We start from the raw sequence: 16771 nt of genomic DNA, 5'->3' as shown, positions 1-16771 counted from the left end.
TTAAAATACCTGCACAGAAGTCGACGACAAATTCCCGAAGTGTTCTTCTGATTAGATTAGGTGATGTCTGCAGAATGTTGATCATAATCATGTGTGAACAAAAGAGGTTGGTTAAGTTTCCCTTCAAAATAAGAGCCCCAAACATAAGTTTCTGCCATTTTTTAGATCTTGTTTGAAGTCTTTTTAATTTTTTTAAAACTGAAATTGAGGCTTAAAAAGACTAAATAGGGGCCCAGATGGTTTTTTCCTCATCTCGAATGGAGAGGCACAACGTCTCATCCTGGAATCATCCATCAACCATCTTTCAAATACATGAAATATTATCTCCCACGCTTCTCAAAGTGGATCTGCAGCACGCTGATCACAACTTATATTGAAGTGAAGTAAGAAAAATGTAATTCCCTGAGGCGCATCACAGAGATATCATGAGTTAGACTCGGCATGGCGCCAGGATGTTGGATGGGCCAAAGTCATTTTGTGTGGGTCTTTTAACTACAGAAGTGAATAATAGTCGCCTTCTTTCCAACCAGTGGTCTCACTTCCATAATAAAACCATATTTATTGTGTATCTAAATGTTAATCATATAGTCAAGAATAAAAAAGGGAAGGAAATACATGTCATTTAGGAAGGGCCAGTGCAGGTGGGCCAGTTCGGACCCACAACGATCAAGCTACACATCAGGAGACGGACGATACAATACAATTGTATGGATTACACAACAATTAGTGATTGTTGACGGCATGCATGTCTGGCATCCCATCGTCTATTCGACAGAACAGCTGTGCTCGGTGTGGGCGTGGACAGCTGAATGGAAATGCAAATTAATGCACGGATGGAAAACTTGGGACTGAAGTGATTGTACTCCACCACACACACACACACACACACACACACACCTCTCTGCACATGCAGCTTCTCCGTCATCATTTTCAAGCTCCATTTATCGTATCACATGTTTTTAAAAAGTGATTAACGTATGAATTATTGCTCGTTCTGCTACTTGACTCATAAATATCTCCGCATCAAGTGCGACGTTCTCTTCATCGTGGCTTTAATTGACAGCGAATGGGTGGTTGCCACCACAACGCCAAGACTCGCGGCGTGACAAACACAAACATGTTTCTAAACAAAGGGCCACGCCTTGAGGGAGGCGCCCTGCTGATGCGGCCTGGATGTACTGTACCGGCCCGAGTGTGTGCGTGCTGGTGTGTGTTTTGGTAGGGAGGACTTGCGATAAAGACAGGATGTGTGACGCAGGAATGGCGTAACCTTGAGCCATCCTCCACACACACACACACACACACACACACACCGTTACATCCCAGCTTCCTCTTCCTCCCTCTAGCAGCTGCAGCTCTCTCTCTCATGCGCACACACTAAAGAGAAGGACGAGTGACTCAGTTATCTCAACAACATGTTGTGTGGACGTCACAAGCTCAACGCACATCTGCACGGCGTCCGTCTGCGGGTGCTTTTTAACACAAAAAAGAAACTTGTTGCTCTCTGCAGTCAACCGACAAACATGTACCGATGTGCTGAACACAGAAAGCGCACTCGACTGGTTCGACCCATGCAACCACGCAACCCCCATCCATCAGCCGCCGAGGGCGCGCGTCAAGAGCGCCGCGATGTCACGCGTGCTCAGCCGGCGTCACTTCCTGTGTCGGGGACAGAGATGTCAGAGGAACGACAGCAGGAGTGTCGCAGCACCCGGCGAGTGTTTCCTGGCAGGCAGAGGGAGCTGCCGGAAACAACACACCAAGTGGTGGCGACAGACGGGCTCGTCTGAAAGTCGCGCATTAACACAATCTGGACTTTTACACAAAGCACTTCATTCCAGGCAACAGATCCTCGTGTCCACAGTACTGATTATGCACTCAGACTTTCCAGTAACGTGAACTGGTTTTTACGCCTGAAAATACTGGACATCAGTCGTCCCTAGTGAACAAAGTAATAAGTCGATTCTGATGCAAAAAATGAAAATAGAAACGTATGACTGTAAAAGACAAAGATTTTTGTCTTCTACAGAGTATTTTAATATAGATTTCTGGCCACCTAACGAAGCCTGAATATAATTGTAATGAGAAAACATTTTTCAGCACTGACCCTGGAGCAAAGTTTCCCCGCCGTTTTTGTTTGGTTTACTTTCCTTGCAGGAAAAAAAGCATTTTGTGGGTATTTTGTCAGGAATATTTGTATTTTCTGCTCTGGCAAGAGAACCGAAGGTGGAAGAGCAGCACAAAATGTGGAAGGAAAAATAAATAGAAGACATTTCAGGCTGGACAAAAGGCCTTTGGAAAGCAGCTGACGTAATTGATTTAGATTATCAATTATAAGTTAATTATTAATCATTTATATCAGCTGCTTTTACAAATACTGATTTAGAGGGAGGGCAAATGACACTGTTGCACAAACCGCAATCAAACCATCTATTCTCTATTTGCAACGAACACGAGCTTCGGCCGATCGAGGCCCTAAACATGGGTTCTTAACCCATAACTACTGATGCCGCTTGTGGCTTTCAATGAGCGAAGGTTTGAGGCCGACTGAAGCGGCGCTGCGGCTGATGGACATTCCTCAGATTCTGCCAGACATTCCTCAGCTTCCCGACCCATAACCATTAAAACCTGAGTCGGAGCCGCTTGGCGGCAGCGCTCCCCTCTCTGACGTGAACTGTGCATTACCCCGGGGCAGGCGGCGTGCTGTTGCTCTCACAGGAAGCTCAGCTTTAACCTTCTGTTCTTTACGTGGCAAAATATTCCGCAAAAGCAGCCAAGAAATAACAGAGCTTTAAAGAAAATGTTTTTATTACACTCAAAAGAAGCCTCATTTGATTTCCTCTTAAAACCGATATAACAGGAATGTTATCATTACTTTGGGAGGAGTTTCTTGGGCCCACGGGTCAGGAAACTGGCTCAAAAACAACAACAAAAACCTTCAGTTCACGTAAAAACATGATAATCATATGATTACCCAACATTGTGGGTCTAAAGGCGAGTCTCCCGGCTCTGGCTCCAGTATGCAAAGTGGAACAGGATTCCACACACATGCACGCACACACACAACAAAGATGCTTTCTGTTCCCCCTCTGGAGATGTGCCACATTACTCAGCGTATCATTCACTGCAGGGCTGTGATCATCAGACCGGGCCGAGCGGAGGGTCAGATTTATTCTGTTTGGATCAACAGAGACGGTGGATTAGAGCGCTGAGTCACCACGTGGGCCAGACGTCGCTTTCTCTCTGGAATGATCTGTTCTGTAAACCCGGAGTCACTCTTTTTAGTGCAGAGAGAGACTATGCACATATCACACATTATTATTTTGTGGTTTTGCTTATCATTTCTACCAGTAATGATAACACTGTGCTCACCACAATGACTGCCGTGATGAGCTCGAGGCAACATTGCTTAAATAAAATAAATAAATAAACCCGAGTCGGTGTCGAAAACTGAATAAATTAAGAGTTTGTAAATCTGAGTTTCACTAAATTGAGTTCTTTGCCCTGTCAGACCTCTATTGAGTCTCATCACTGGTAGGAATGGTGTCCAAAACAAACAAAAAAATTGGAGAAAAAAAAACATTTCATGTAAAAGAAGCTGAAATGTTCCCAGTATTGGGTCAATTTAGTATCATATAAAAACAACAATACTACCAGTAATAAAGTAAGGCAGTCCATAAACTGGTTAGGACAGCTCTGACTTTTACTGGCTCTTTCCTTCCTCTCACTTGTTTACTTCACTCTCTAAACCCTCTCCGTGCCAGAAAAACCTGTTTCTAAAATTCGTAAACTTGGTGTCAGATCTATCTATCAATCAATCAATCAATCATCTATCTATCTATAGTCATCAGCCACTTCAGCCTGACCCAACCTCTTATGATAATTATTTGTTCGTCCTTGTGCCAGAGGCAATTTATCTGAAAAGTCAAGCCACTTAGGGGGAGGGGTGACAGACCAGCTTTGTAGTATCTGATGAATGAAATGTAAAGGTTGGTAAGTGCAGATCCTCTGCGGGCAAAAGGAATTTCCATGTTTTGATATTTTTCCCCAAACTATTTTGAACATGTGCCTTCATCTGGTTTAAAATGAAAATGTGAAGAGAAAGAAAAAACAGGATTGTCGGGCAAAGAAGGTTTTGCTGATTTGCTGCCGCAGGAAGCTCTGAAGACGTCACCGTGAGAGGAAGTCATGACGCAGACGTCGACACAGCGTCTACGACGCACTACCGCCTCGCTGCCATCACCCATTTGATGAAGCCAATTCTACCCTGAAGGGAAACTCAAAATGCTCTTTGTCTAAAGGACTCTGCAGAGCTTCGGCCTGCAGCAGCTAATGGACAGAAACAGTGACGACAAGAACACGCACGAACGCGCAAACACGCACAACTTTATCACATTCAGCTTCGCGTCAACAACATGAAACATGGCCGAAGCGTCCACGGTGGTTGCCCGCTGCGCTGCTCTGTGTGGTTAGAGGCACAGGTCATTACAGGACCTGGGCGCGATGAGGCAATATTTCGGGTGGGTGGGGGCCGCCGCAGACCTGAGGCTGCATTAGATGGAAGGGTTAACTATGTTATGTGGGCTATTAGAGGGCCTGAGGCGTGAAGAGTACGGACAGCTGATGGTGTGTTATAGGAAGAAGAAGTCTATAAGATCTCTCTTGGTTTATTCCCTCCGTAAACATTGTAAACATAGGTTTACAATAATATGGTCTCAATCTCTAAGTTCACGTCTTCTTCAACGTAGCATGAGGATCATTTAGTAAACTATGGTTTTGTCACTCCCTTCAGTTCACTGGTTGCAAAAAGCCAAGATGGTGACGACCAAAACGCCGAACCCGAGGCTTGAAAACGCCGGTCCTCAAATCAATAAGTGACAACACGATGACAACGGCCACCCCACCTCTTTACATACAGACTATGGAGTGAATCAGGTTGAGTTGTAAACCGTCTGGTGAACACAGCAAGGAGAACAGGCCGAGCAGATGCTTTATCTGCATTGGCAGCGGCTCTGGCCCCGAGGAGAGACACGGGACGGTAAGCAGACACCTGAAGAGCCTCGTCGCACAACGAACACAACGGGCCGACTGTGTGCGCTTTGACTGTGTCCCTTTGTACCCGTCAGACTGTTCGTTTTTGTGATTGTGTGCGATAACGTGTCCATCTGCGGGGGTGGTGTGTGTGTGTGTGTGTGTGTCTACACAGGGGCTCTGTGAACAGCGTCATTCTTCACATGGTAGCCTGGTCTCCAGTAAACGGCACCTGTTCGGCACCAGGCTTTTAACTAGAACTACATAATAGCTGGCCGGAAAACAATGTGCAGATTCAAACAAGCCGTCGCAGTTACATTCGTATCAAATGCCAATAACGTTTAATTATTAATTGTTTAACCGACACATTAACATTTGGTTACTTTATCCTGCATCGGTCCTTTGTTTTGAACCCTCAAAAAAGGCAAATCCTTTTTATTCAGACAAACACACGCAAAGACACATATAGAGCCGCTTATAGCAAACGAGCTCGCTCAGAGACACGTTATGTAACAGCAGGTGGGCAGGAAATGTGTCTATCTGCAACAATTCAACAGAATAAAGACAAATCTGCTTGATTGTAAATCAAAAACGCCGTTGGAGCATAAATGTATACCTTATTCAGATAGTTTTACATTGTCAATACATCCCATCATGCTTAGCATACCTTCAAGAATGAACAGTCATGTTATTTTTAACATGACTGAATGTCTGTTAAATGTAAAAAAATAAAACCATGACACATTCACCCACTTTATTATACTCCCTTTTTAAAACAAAAGCACAAATACTACGGATTGTTGGTAATAATTAAAGACTATCAGCGCGCACAATGTAAAAATGCAGCGCCACCTACAAAAGCTCATCTACATTCATTCCGTGGAAGAACCACATTTGAGTGATGGGAATACAATTATTGGTACAATGCATAAAGAAATGCATTAAAAAATGTTACAAAAACGGCAAGAGACACTACAATGGCATTTGAGCAAGTAGACTAATCTGAGCTGGGAAAGTAAACGCTTAAATGTCCCTTAAAAACCTTCCCCCTGCTGTGCTGTTGAGCAAACCATTTACAGGGAGGTCCGTTAAATCTCTTAAGCTCTTTTCCCAGCACTGCCCTGCGTCGCATTCATACTTTCACGGCTGAACCTGCTCAGCACAAACCATCGTTTGCCCAATGGCAAGTATCGCTGGAGCTGTGGGGAGCATGGGCCCTTTGCTCACGGGCGCAAGGGTGAAACCAATGGCGTTGCATGGAGAGGCCTCCGGAGGTGGCTGGGCGGCAGCTTTTTTAACGAAACAAGTCAGGACAGCAAGCTCATGAATCTTCAGCTCTTCCAGGAGAGAGGGGTGGGGTGGAGACAAAAAAGCTTCGCTCTGGCCTGCGGAGGCACACTGAAAGACTTCTTCTATGCATTTCTTAAGAGCACAGCAGCTGTACATGTGCACACAAGCACTTACACACACCTTCGACCAGACTTCCTCTTCCTCTCACTCTGTTACACACTCAAACAGATTAAAGCTCATGGTGATCGCTCAGCCAAATAGTTTGGTCTTTTCCAACAGGTTAAGGATCTTCACAGAGTATATTCAAGCTCTGAACTTCCAAGCTACACCACGGATCACTCTGACTCAAACTAACTGGTGTCTACTGACCCAGGGAAGTCCAATATGAGAACTTTAAAGTGACAAAATGTCCTCACTCAAAAAGGATTTGTTCCTCATTCTTATAACCTTGAGAAAACATGCTCGAGCTCCAGAAACGCACAGCAAAAATATTAAAAACACACAATAGACGTTTACCAAGTCACAATAGTTACCTTGAGAAATGTTGTAGAAAAAAGAGCAAGCGGTATTGTGTTATTTGTCTGATGCATATCATCTGAGAAAGCCAGCAGGATGTGTTCTCTGTCACGGGGAAAGAGATGTAGTCCACGAGCATACAATAATAACCAATAGAACAGTTTTAGTCGAGATGGATGAGGGCGGGCGAGGGAGAGAGAAAGATGGAGGATCCCCCTTCCCATTCCTCTGGGGTTACCATGGTGAGGATGCTAACAAGGCCGGCTTATGGCTGAGCGAACACAGCGATCGCTTCCCCCCCATAGCTATTTTAAAATTTTAAATAAAAGATGCATTTTAACGCGGCACTGAAATAAATACGACTGCATCTGTCCTGTGAGTAGAACAAACAGCCACTCCTGTAAGTGCTAGTCACAGAATTTCTAAACTTATCCTGCAGAAAGAAGCGCGCCGTCATCTGTGACTTCAGAGCTCGACCACAAGCACCAAAAAGTTGTATATTTGGGCGTGGCCTGACAGAAACTGAACTTGAAATGAAAACACGTTGTGGGTTCTGCCACCTCGGCGGGAGTTCCTGAGTCCTGGGAAGAGCCAGAGGCCGTAATCACCTCACTTTACCTCTGCAGCAAACCACCTGGGGAGGCGACTAAGGGAAGGTGGCAGCGTCTCTCCCAGGAGGCTGAACGTGCATACAGTGCGTGCACGCACCAGGATGGGAAAATGTATTTCATTCATATCCCTCTTTTTGGTTGGAGCTGTCCCACCCGAAATATTACCGCAGATGCAACACTTTGGTGAAAAAAAGAGGTCACTGTTGGGCTGGTTTTCCTGGGTTTTCCAACAGTGAATCAGCACTACTGGTTACAATATCACAGGAGACAAAGTCCAACATATAAAAACACACACTCCCTTTAAATACAATTAGAACGTATTCCTGAGAGCCAAACGAGTGGCTGGAATATTACAGGCTTAGGTGTGAACCAGGTGCCCTTAAGGTAAAATAGGTGGGGACTCTCCCTGCTGCTGCACTGCTGATGCCAATATGTAGGGAGGATATCAAGACAGAGAAGAAACCCATACTGGAGAACCGCTGCGAAATGCTTTTTTTTCCAATTGAAAAAGTCACGTCTACCCTCAGAAAACCCAGACACAGAGAAACGCCAGCAGGCGAGCAAACACCGGGCTAGCCTGACACAGCAGATTCGGGCAGATGCCCGCGGAGCTGCCATTATAAGGGAGGGGGACAGGAGGATGGGGCTCTGACAAGCTGAAGATCTGGAAGTAAAGTGATGGAGTGGCAGAGGAGAGGAGGAGAGGTGGCTGCAGGGCAGAATGGGCGTGGAGAGCTTTGGTGGCCTTGCATCAGATGCATTTATTATTGATCAGCTGTGTTGGTGGAGAGGGGTGGGGGGTAAACGACACATGCGCACGGAAGACACCGGTAGGTGGACGATTTGATCAAAAGGCAACTCATTGTTTAAATGTGTGCATTGTGCATGTGCACAAACACGCACACATGCTCGGCACCCAGTCCAAGGCACCCCCACCTCTCTCCTCCCATGTTCCCCATCCTGTGTCCAATTGCAATCAGTCCCAAATGAGCTAGGGGGAGATTAGCGCGCCTGTGTTGCCTTGTTTGATTGCAGCTGCTCTTTGCACATGGTACCCTAATCTCAGAGCCAGGGTAGGGCGAATAGGTATTATGAGCATAACACCTCGTGGTTACCTATTATCTATTCCTGCAGCTGAAGGTGACAAACACACGTCCTGCAACGTGAACGGTCTACTTACATGGTCCGGGTTCCGCATGTTCCCGGGCAGTGCCGTGCGTACAGACATGTTTCGTCCCTGAGTGCGCTTCTTCGTCCGTGAGAAACGAATAAATAAGTGGGCTGCAGGTTTGTGTTCACGCTGGCCCCAGATTAGACTGTCCGTCAGTCACACCGGAAGGAACAAAAAAAAAAAAACACCACAAAAAAAAACCCAGCCTCACTTCTCATACAATCCTCATTGTCACAGTCCGTGAAGGCAGCACAGTTAAGTCCAGCTTAAATTGATGCGTTAAAAAAACAAACTAAAAATAAACTACATCCAAATCGTGCCTGTCTGAAGGAAGGAAGAAAAAAGAAAACAGCCCAGACTATCCCCCCCACCCCCGCCCCACACGCAGCCTCTCACTTTGCCCCAATCCTCCCCAGACGCTCTCGTACCATTCCGGGGGACGCTGGCTGGCTCGCTGGAGAAAACAGTCCCGGTGGGCGTCGGTTGACGGTCCGCTGCATCGGTCTCGTGTTGGGAAAGGAAAGAAAACTCCACCATTGAGACGACCGGCGAGGGTTTAAAGAACAGCCGTGGGCTCTGAGCGACCACGGCGGGTTGAGTTGAGGGGTGGGAGGAGTTTCTGTTTTCCCGTTAGCTAGCTAATGTGATTGTTCTGGGTGACATATTCGTTAAAACGGCGGCTCCCACGGAAAAAGTAGTCACGGACACGGAACCGGGAGCGGTTTGAGCCCGCATTTCAAGACACCGAGAGGTGTGCGGAGGTGGACAAAAATGAATGGTAAATAGCGGTTGAATTGGAATAAGCGGCGGATGTGCAGCGCCTCCCAGTCGGTCTCCGGTTCGTCGCTCAGCCCCGGTCCGCCCTCGGCTCGTCTCATTCGGGTCGGTTCCAACTGCTTTCGCGGTGACTGGAGAGTGGCCCGGAGGAGCAGCGGCGGGACGCGATGTGTCGCCCCGCGAACATAAGCTTTTTTCCGCGAAGAAGACGTAAGAAAACGGGTTCCCTTCCTTTCGCCTTCCGAAAAAAGCCCACTGAGTGACAAGTGAAACGGGGAGGCAGGATGACGTCAGCAGGAATAATAGGCGGGGCCGCGCACGCGCTTCTCTCCGCCATCTCGCCCGTGCTGCCTTCAGGTACTGCTCGTTGAATCAGTGTTTCCGAGTTTTATAACCAGCATTTTATTGTGTTTTAATGTCAATAAACAATTGACTGAACGATTACTTTTTATGTTTACGTTTTCAAAGGTTTTAGATGCACACAAAACACAATAAAGGGTTATGTCATTTTCATGACAACATCTCATGAATTTACCTCGTGGTAAACAATTCATCTCCTGTTTCTTATTATTAAAAGTATCATTACCGCCTCCTGGTGGCTAAAATCACAAAAAGAGAATATATATATATATATATATATATATATATATATATATATATATATATATATATATATATATATATAGACTCATGTTGGCAGCGTGGGTTCTCTCCGGGTTCTCCGGCTTCCTCCCACAGTCCAAAGACATGCTGCATAGGTTAATTGGACTCTAAATTGCCCGTAGGTGTGAATGTGAGTGTGAATGGTTGTTTGTCTATATGTCTGCCTGTGATGAACTGGCGACCTGTCCAGGGTGTACCCTGCCTTCGCCCCTTGACAGCTGGGATCGGCTCCAGCGCCCCGCGACCCTAATGAGGATGAGCGGTCAAGATAATGGATGGATGGATGGACTCATGTTGGCTAAAATCCTTTCAAGTAAATATGTTTCTGTTTAATTATGATTATTATTATTGTTGTTATTGTTATTATAAAAAATAAAAAAAGTTTAATTGCAACACTCATTACTATTATTGTTACAATCCCTTCTCTAGTTTAACAAACATATACATGCTCTTACTGTAAATCATTCTGTTTTACATATTTGATTCTGGACTTTGCAGTACTTCTCTTTTTTCACCATAAATATATCATATTGGTCAATGAAATAATTCCATTTCAAAAGCTTTTTTTTTGGCCCAAATTTGGAGGACAACATCTGTTTATTTTAGAAATCACTGTGGATGATATGGAGGTGAAGGGCCATAATGAGAGGCCACCTTTCTTAACACCACCTCTGCTAGTTTGATCCAGCATGCTTAACATTTCCAGCATTCACACCGTTGAGCACACAAACTCAAATAATGTATTCATGAATTAATCAGAATTCTCACCTGGACTGATCTGGACCGGTTGGAGCGAACCCAGGGCCTCATCTTTTTCCCTCACACACCTACTTCCTTGCCTGAGACGCAGACCTTCAGTGACCCAAAACCCGTTCAGACTGAGAGGCCGGCGATGGAACTGTTGCAGGTGAGCGACAGGCGAGCTGACTCACTGTCATTCCTCCAGAGAACAGTGGCAGAGGAAGAGAGGAGGCTGAGGAGAGGCAGAGAGCTGCCGCCAGAGGATCGATGCTGGAAAAGAACAACCAGAGCAGCAGTCCATATTTCCATGGATTGCAGAGGCGGTTCTGAACACTGTGTTACTCCGGCATCGCTGTCCGGTCAGCTGTGTATAAACCAATTAGAGGGGGAACAAACAAAAAAAACACTATGTGGAATCATCAATACATCTAATGGAGTATGGAAAAGGATGGGAGGGTGGTGAGGCAGTTTCTACATTTGGGTAGTGTGTGTGTGTGTGTGTGTGTGTGTGTGTGTGTGCAGCAGCTAGTGATTTGTGCTGACCCCAGTACGTCAGCGTTGATTGATCCGCTCATCAGACCCCGAGGACATCCGCATGTCCGTGTGCTTTGATACTTGAGAGGATCCTCGTTGGCGCGATGTGTTCCCAAGCTCTCGAGCGTAACCACGACGCCTACGCGCCTCACGCCCACCCTGAACGCGACCTTCGCACCAGGAATTGACCCTCAAATAGACGTTCACTTTTCAGAAACACACATGTATGGAAGCCCAGGGGAGATCACAAGTTAATGATGAAGTCATGTTTGATGTATTTGAACTCGTTTACTGACTTTGAGTCTCTGGGATTTATATGTTTTAACCGGCTGCGAGAAAACCTTCCCCTCAGGGACAATGAAGTTAAAATTTGATGAGATATATTTTTGTAATTTAATACTAATGTCATTAGATACCCAGCTTCATCCACCAGGCTGTCAGGAAGCTGAACTCTCTCCCCACCGTCCCACTCAGTCCTCTTCAGACTCACATGTCTGAATGCTGCTAACGAGTTACTGTCATTTATTCATAATTTATAGTTCAGTCCTTCATAGTCTTGATAGTTCCTAATTTATGTTGTCTATATGTTATCCTTTTTTTTAAAAATGTTTAAACTGTTTTTTGCACTTATTATTATTACTAGTACTATTGCACAATTCACTATATGTTGGACAGAAGAGAAACATACTTTCAATCTTCTGTAAGTTTGCACATTGCACAAAATTGATAATAAAAATGACTTTGACTTTGAGGTACGAGGTGAACATTTTGATACAAAAACAAAGAAAACATATAGAGCTTTAAGTCACTAAATTAACATTATGATATAATAAGCTCAGGCTCAGGTTAAGGCTCAGGCTCAGGTTCAGGTTCAGGCTCAGGTTAGCATAGGCACTGCAGAGCTTGTGAGAGAAAGTGGAAACAGGTGAAAGTGAAGCGACTGAGACGCGTGGGACAGTCTGAGGCCATCTGGTGGTCGGATGTCAGAACTGCAACGAGGCGGGCTGAAGGGAGAACGAGGGCGATGGGGAGGCGACCCTCTCTGCCGCTGGCATCAGACATCCACATCACCAAACAGCTTTAAAGCTTTACAATACACAGCCATTCTTTCTGTTTGTGAGGTTTAAAGTTGTGTTCAATATTTACCTTATAATATTCTAAAGTCTATCTACGTCTCTGTGTTTATGTTTCACCACATGGCCACAAGATATATTTAACCTCTTGGACAATATAGTTAAAGTTAAATTACTTTGCTCATTCTCCCAAAAAATGAATCCTACTTACTTGCAAACATGTCCAGGAAAGTTAATGTTGGGACCTTATCAAATAAAACATGAAACACAATGATGAACCACATGGAATAGCATGAGAATAAACAATATCTCCACAGTCAAACACAGATATGTCGGCTGACTTTCTCAAAACAGAAACACACCAGTGAAGTGTATGGATGTGTTTGTGTCTGCATGCTCAGACTATTCCTGTAAACAACAGGATGCAGTATTATTAACATTATACACCTATCCATATTGAGTTACTCGTGATGGACCTATTGATGTGGTTCACCTGTGCGCAGTGGGGATTTTTTTTGTCTTAATGCGCGACATAAACTGTTGCACACCGGTTTGACTGACCCGTTTGTTTTTGACTTCCTCTGCAACAGACGCCTCTCACGCAGCATCCTCTGCACGCAGCTTTACCAAAACCACCCTGGAAACAAGACGCAACTTCAAGCACAACAGCGGTAAGTTTTGATTTAAAAGAGAATAAATAAGGACAGTAATGCTTTAAAATTATTTTTACCGACTACATGATTGAACACTCATGTTCACTTATGTTTAAGATTTACAAAATGTATATCTTTAAACTATTTAAATTGTAATTTATACAGTTTCTTGTGAATAACCAAAGTCTTAAAAAGTATAGCAATTGATGCAATGTGAAATACAAAAATAAACTCTTCAAGAACCATTAATTATCATGAATCAATGTGTTTCATAAGGTATGTAAAGTAAATTTATCTATATACATTAAAGTAAATTATGATATAATACTAGAATAGTTTCTACACTGATTTACCAATTCACTTAATTATTTTTCAAACTTCGTTATCAAAACCAAAGCAAGCGTGAAATCTTACTCGTTTGTCGGTGTTTGTGTGTTCGGTGTATCAAACGCTCTTGAACACATTATCTCACTGCTCCATGTCGGTGTTTCCAGCCGGAGCGACCATGCTGGCCGCCTTCACCTTGGCCTCCCTGAGCCTCCTGCTGCGGGCGTCGACCCCCTGCCCCTCGACATGCCAATGTCTCCACAATCTGACCACGGTTGAGTGTCAGGAGAAAGGACTGAACCGGATCCCCGAGCTGCCAGAGGGCACAGAGCAGCTGTACGTCTCATACAATCAGATAGAGGACCTGCCCAGGTGGGGGCTGGAGGAGCTGCAGGTATGATTATGAAACATAAAGGTTGTGAAGGGTGTACTATTAGAGACTCCTGCAGCAGGAACGTTAATGCAGGAACGCTAATGTTCCTCCAGCGAGACAGTGATGAGTTGAAACTTCTTTCAAGAACCATACGGCTGGTTTCGCCTCTCAAAGCTCACACCATGTCGTGGATGGAAAACAATGGCGGCCCGGGAGATAAGAAATCAGTGCTGCGCTCGTCAACATTTATTATATCAGTGATTAATCAATTGATGACATGAAATGTGAAAAAAAGGTCAGTAGACAGCCCCACTGTGCTTACGTACCAAGCAACACGCAGCAGAAAGAGAACGCTAGGGACTCGCTAACGTCGAGCGGCGAGACAACCAGACACATAAAATAGAGGAAATATGAGACCTCCATTCACCGGATGGACAAAAATAACCCCCACTCTAAATGAATGTTTGACTTTTGTCTACGTTTGTCTAATCTAAAGCTCACTCATTAACACAGACTCCAGGAAATGATTTCTACAAAAGCCCCAATGATCATATTAAGTGTTGAGACTCTGCTTATGTAAGTCCTATAAGTTAATCTCTTCTGAAGCCAACTTGAACATTTGGGCTTCCAGGAAACATGGCGTTGGATGTATTATCTTACACTAATAACATGACACACGACAGACCAGTCTTCTCTCCTTCCTGTATATTCTGTAGGTCCTGGACCTGACTAAGAATCAGCTGAGTGACTTCCTATCCAACAACTGGGTTTGGCCCACGATGACGAAGCTGTCTAAACTCTTCCTACGCAACAATGACTTGAGGTTTCTCCACCCTGGTCAGTTCCTGAACTGCCCTGCCCTCACTTTACTGGACCTGAGTCGGAACCAGATCAAATATCTACCGATCGGATGCCTCCGCGGATTAGCTAATCTGAAGACGCTGTATGTGAACTTCAACCAGATTGAAACGTTGCAGGTTGGTGGATTGGACGGGTCCTTCGCCCTCGCTGAACTCCACCTCAGCCATAACAACATGACAAATATAAAGGAAGGTGTGTTCAAGAACTCCACGGCGTTGGAGAAACTCGTTCTATCCAGAAACCAAATCACAAGTGTGGGCGGGGCCAGCTTCAGAGGAGCGGCAGGTCTCCAGCATCTTGACCTGAGCGGCAACATGCTGGCTGCCGTTCCAGCTGAGGCATTGAGGGATGTGGACAGGCTCAGGTATCTGAATCTACAGACAAACAACCTCACCGGCCTTCCGCAGGATTGCTTCTCCTCACTGGGCCTCCTGGTTACTCTGGACCTGAGCAGCAACAAGATGGCCGCTCTGTCTGAGGGGTCACTGAGAGGTCTGACCACGCTGAGGGAGCTGGACCTCAGCTCCAACCTCATTGATTCTCTCCCCTCACAAGTCTTCAAGGACCTGATCAAACTCAAGGAACTTGATTTGTTCAGGAACAGACTGACATCTCTTCCTCCTGACGTATTCAGCAACTTGAACCACCTGCAAGAACTCCAGCTGGACTGCAATCAGATCTCCGTCGTCCCACTCGGGGTATTCAATTCGTTGTCCAGACTCAAAGAGCTACAGCTGTCCAACAACCGGATCCTGGAGCTCCACCCTGCGCTGTTCAACAAGCTCAAGTCCCTGAAGAACCTGTACTTGGAGAGCAACGCTCTGAGGCACCTTCCCAAAAAGCTTTTCCACAAGCTAAGGAACCTCAAGAAGCTACACTTTGACGACAACCACATCAGGTCTCTACATCGCTCGGTCTTCCACGGTTTGGAGAGATTAATTTCGCTGAGGCTCTCTCGTAACCATCTCGCCTCTCTACACCCGGACCAGTTCAGAGACCTCATCGGGTTGAAAGAGCTCAGACTTGATGGAAACCGCTTAGCCAACCTTCAGCCTGCAGGCCTGTTCAGGAATCTAACAAATCTTAACACTCTGGATCTGGACAATAACCAGATCTCGGAGCTGTCTCCCGGTGACCTCGCAGGTCTGACGCGCCTCAAAGAGCTCAAGCTGAGCTTCAATCGGCTCCGCGGCATCCCGTTCCACACCTTCTATCCCCTCCACTACCTCCACAAGCTCCTGCTGAAGAACAATAGCCTGAATAGTTTACATCCTCAGCTCTTTGTCGGACTCTCTGAGCTCACAGAACTCAACCTGGACGGGAACAAGCTGGGTCACCTGCAGCCGGATGCATTTCAAGGACTCAGAAACCTGCAGAAATTGAGTTTGAAGTGCAACCAGCTGAGAGCAGTGGAGAAAGGGACTTTGGCGCCTTTGAGGAACCTTAGCTCCGTCTATCTGTCGGGTAACTTGTGGGACTGCACCTGTGCACGCATCCTCTACATCAGCGAATGGGTCCACACGCACAGGGACAAGCTCGGAGACCGGCCCGTTTGCATCTCCTCCTCTTCCTCACCCGAGGACAGACTGCTTTCTGAGGCAGCTCTGTCTCCCTGGCTGTTACACGATCGCTGCATCGCAAATGCTGCAAGCGGTTTCTTGCCTTCATTTCCTGTAGAAATGCTGAATCTGCTCACGATTTCTCTCACAGCCGCCGGCCTGCTGTGGTTTTGTGCTTTCTGAATGTTTTTTCCTGCCTTTGCTTTTCATGTCAGCTCGTGTGTTTTCTGGTCACAAGTTTTTTTGCACCATAATCTCAATATATTGTACATTTGAATAGGTTTAAATGCATTCGACATTTGCAGCGGAATCATGTGATCATGCAAAAGTGCGAGATGGATTTGGGTGCAACAGGATTTAATGTGCATGTGAGCATATATATATGCATATATGTGAGCAGAAATAAGTGGTGCGGCTTAAAGTTTAAAATAAAGCCTCCACATGAGACAACAGAGTTTAGTTTAGTGATTTGCATCAGTTCCAGCAGGCGTTCAACCACTGGCTGTGTGATGAGTTGTGTGTGCATTTCATTTGATATATTTGTAAATAAAATTGGTATATCTATCAAAAAGCATGATAAAAAAAGTAAAC

General features: G+C 45.4%; 2 protein-coding genes across 7 annotated transcripts in view; one reads left to right on the top strand and one right to left on the bottom strand.

Moving 5' to 3' along the window:
* Positions 1 to 9698, bottom strand: part of mark4b (MAP/microtubule affinity-regulating kinase 4b) — a 45416-nt gene extending 35718 nt beyond the window's left edge. For 4 of the 6 annotated variants that reach the window (XM_068585033.1, XM_068585035.1, XM_068585037.1 and 1 more), the window contains exon 1: positions 9048 to 9698. In XM_068585033.1, coding sequence (XP_068441134.1) covers positions 9048 to 9119 — 72 coding nt within the window. In that variant the 5' untranslated portion in view covers positions 9120 to 9698. Of the gene's footprint in view, positions 1 to 8628; positions 8976 to 9047 lie in introns of those variants that run through there. The other 2 variants (XM_068585038.1, XM_068585034.1) reach the window with 2 other exon arrangements.
* Positions 9699 to 13565: 3867 nt separating this feature from the next.
* Positions 13566 to 16363, top strand: si:dkey-182i3.11 (insulin-like growth factor-binding protein complex acid labile subunit). Its single transcript, XM_068584396.1, has 2 exons — positions 13566 to 13781; positions 14477 to 16363. Exons 1-2 carry the CDS (start codon positions 13566 to 13568, stop codon positions 16361 to 16363), a joined length of 2103 nt encoding a protein of 700 aa, XP_068440497.1.
* The last annotated feature ends 408 nt before the right edge of the window (positions 16364 to 16771 follow it).

Source organism: Clinocottus analis, unplaced genomic scaffold, assembly GCF_023055335.1.
Source record: "Clinocottus analis isolate CAN_PGR_092001 unplaced genomic scaffold, fCliAna1.0.p SCAF_2, whole genome shotgun sequence".
Taxonomy (NCBI): Eukaryota; Metazoa; Chordata; class Actinopteri; order Perciformes; family Cottidae; genus Clinocottus; species Clinocottus analis.
The sequence above is the reverse complement of the archived record's forward strand: the minus strand, read 5'-3'. Positions and strand labels throughout refer to the sequence as shown.

What these genes read in the sequence shown, in the direction of transcription:
- si:dkey-182i3.11 (XM_068584396.1), top strand. Translation starts at nt 13,566, where the DNA reads ATGCTGGCCGCCTTCACCTTGGCCTCCCTGAGCCTCCTGCTGCGGGCG. An exon ending in GGGGGCTGGAGGAGCTGCAG is followed by an intron (nt 13,782 to 14,476) that starts GTATGATTATGA and finishes TATATTCTGTAG; the next exon opens with GTCCTGGACCTGACTAAGAA.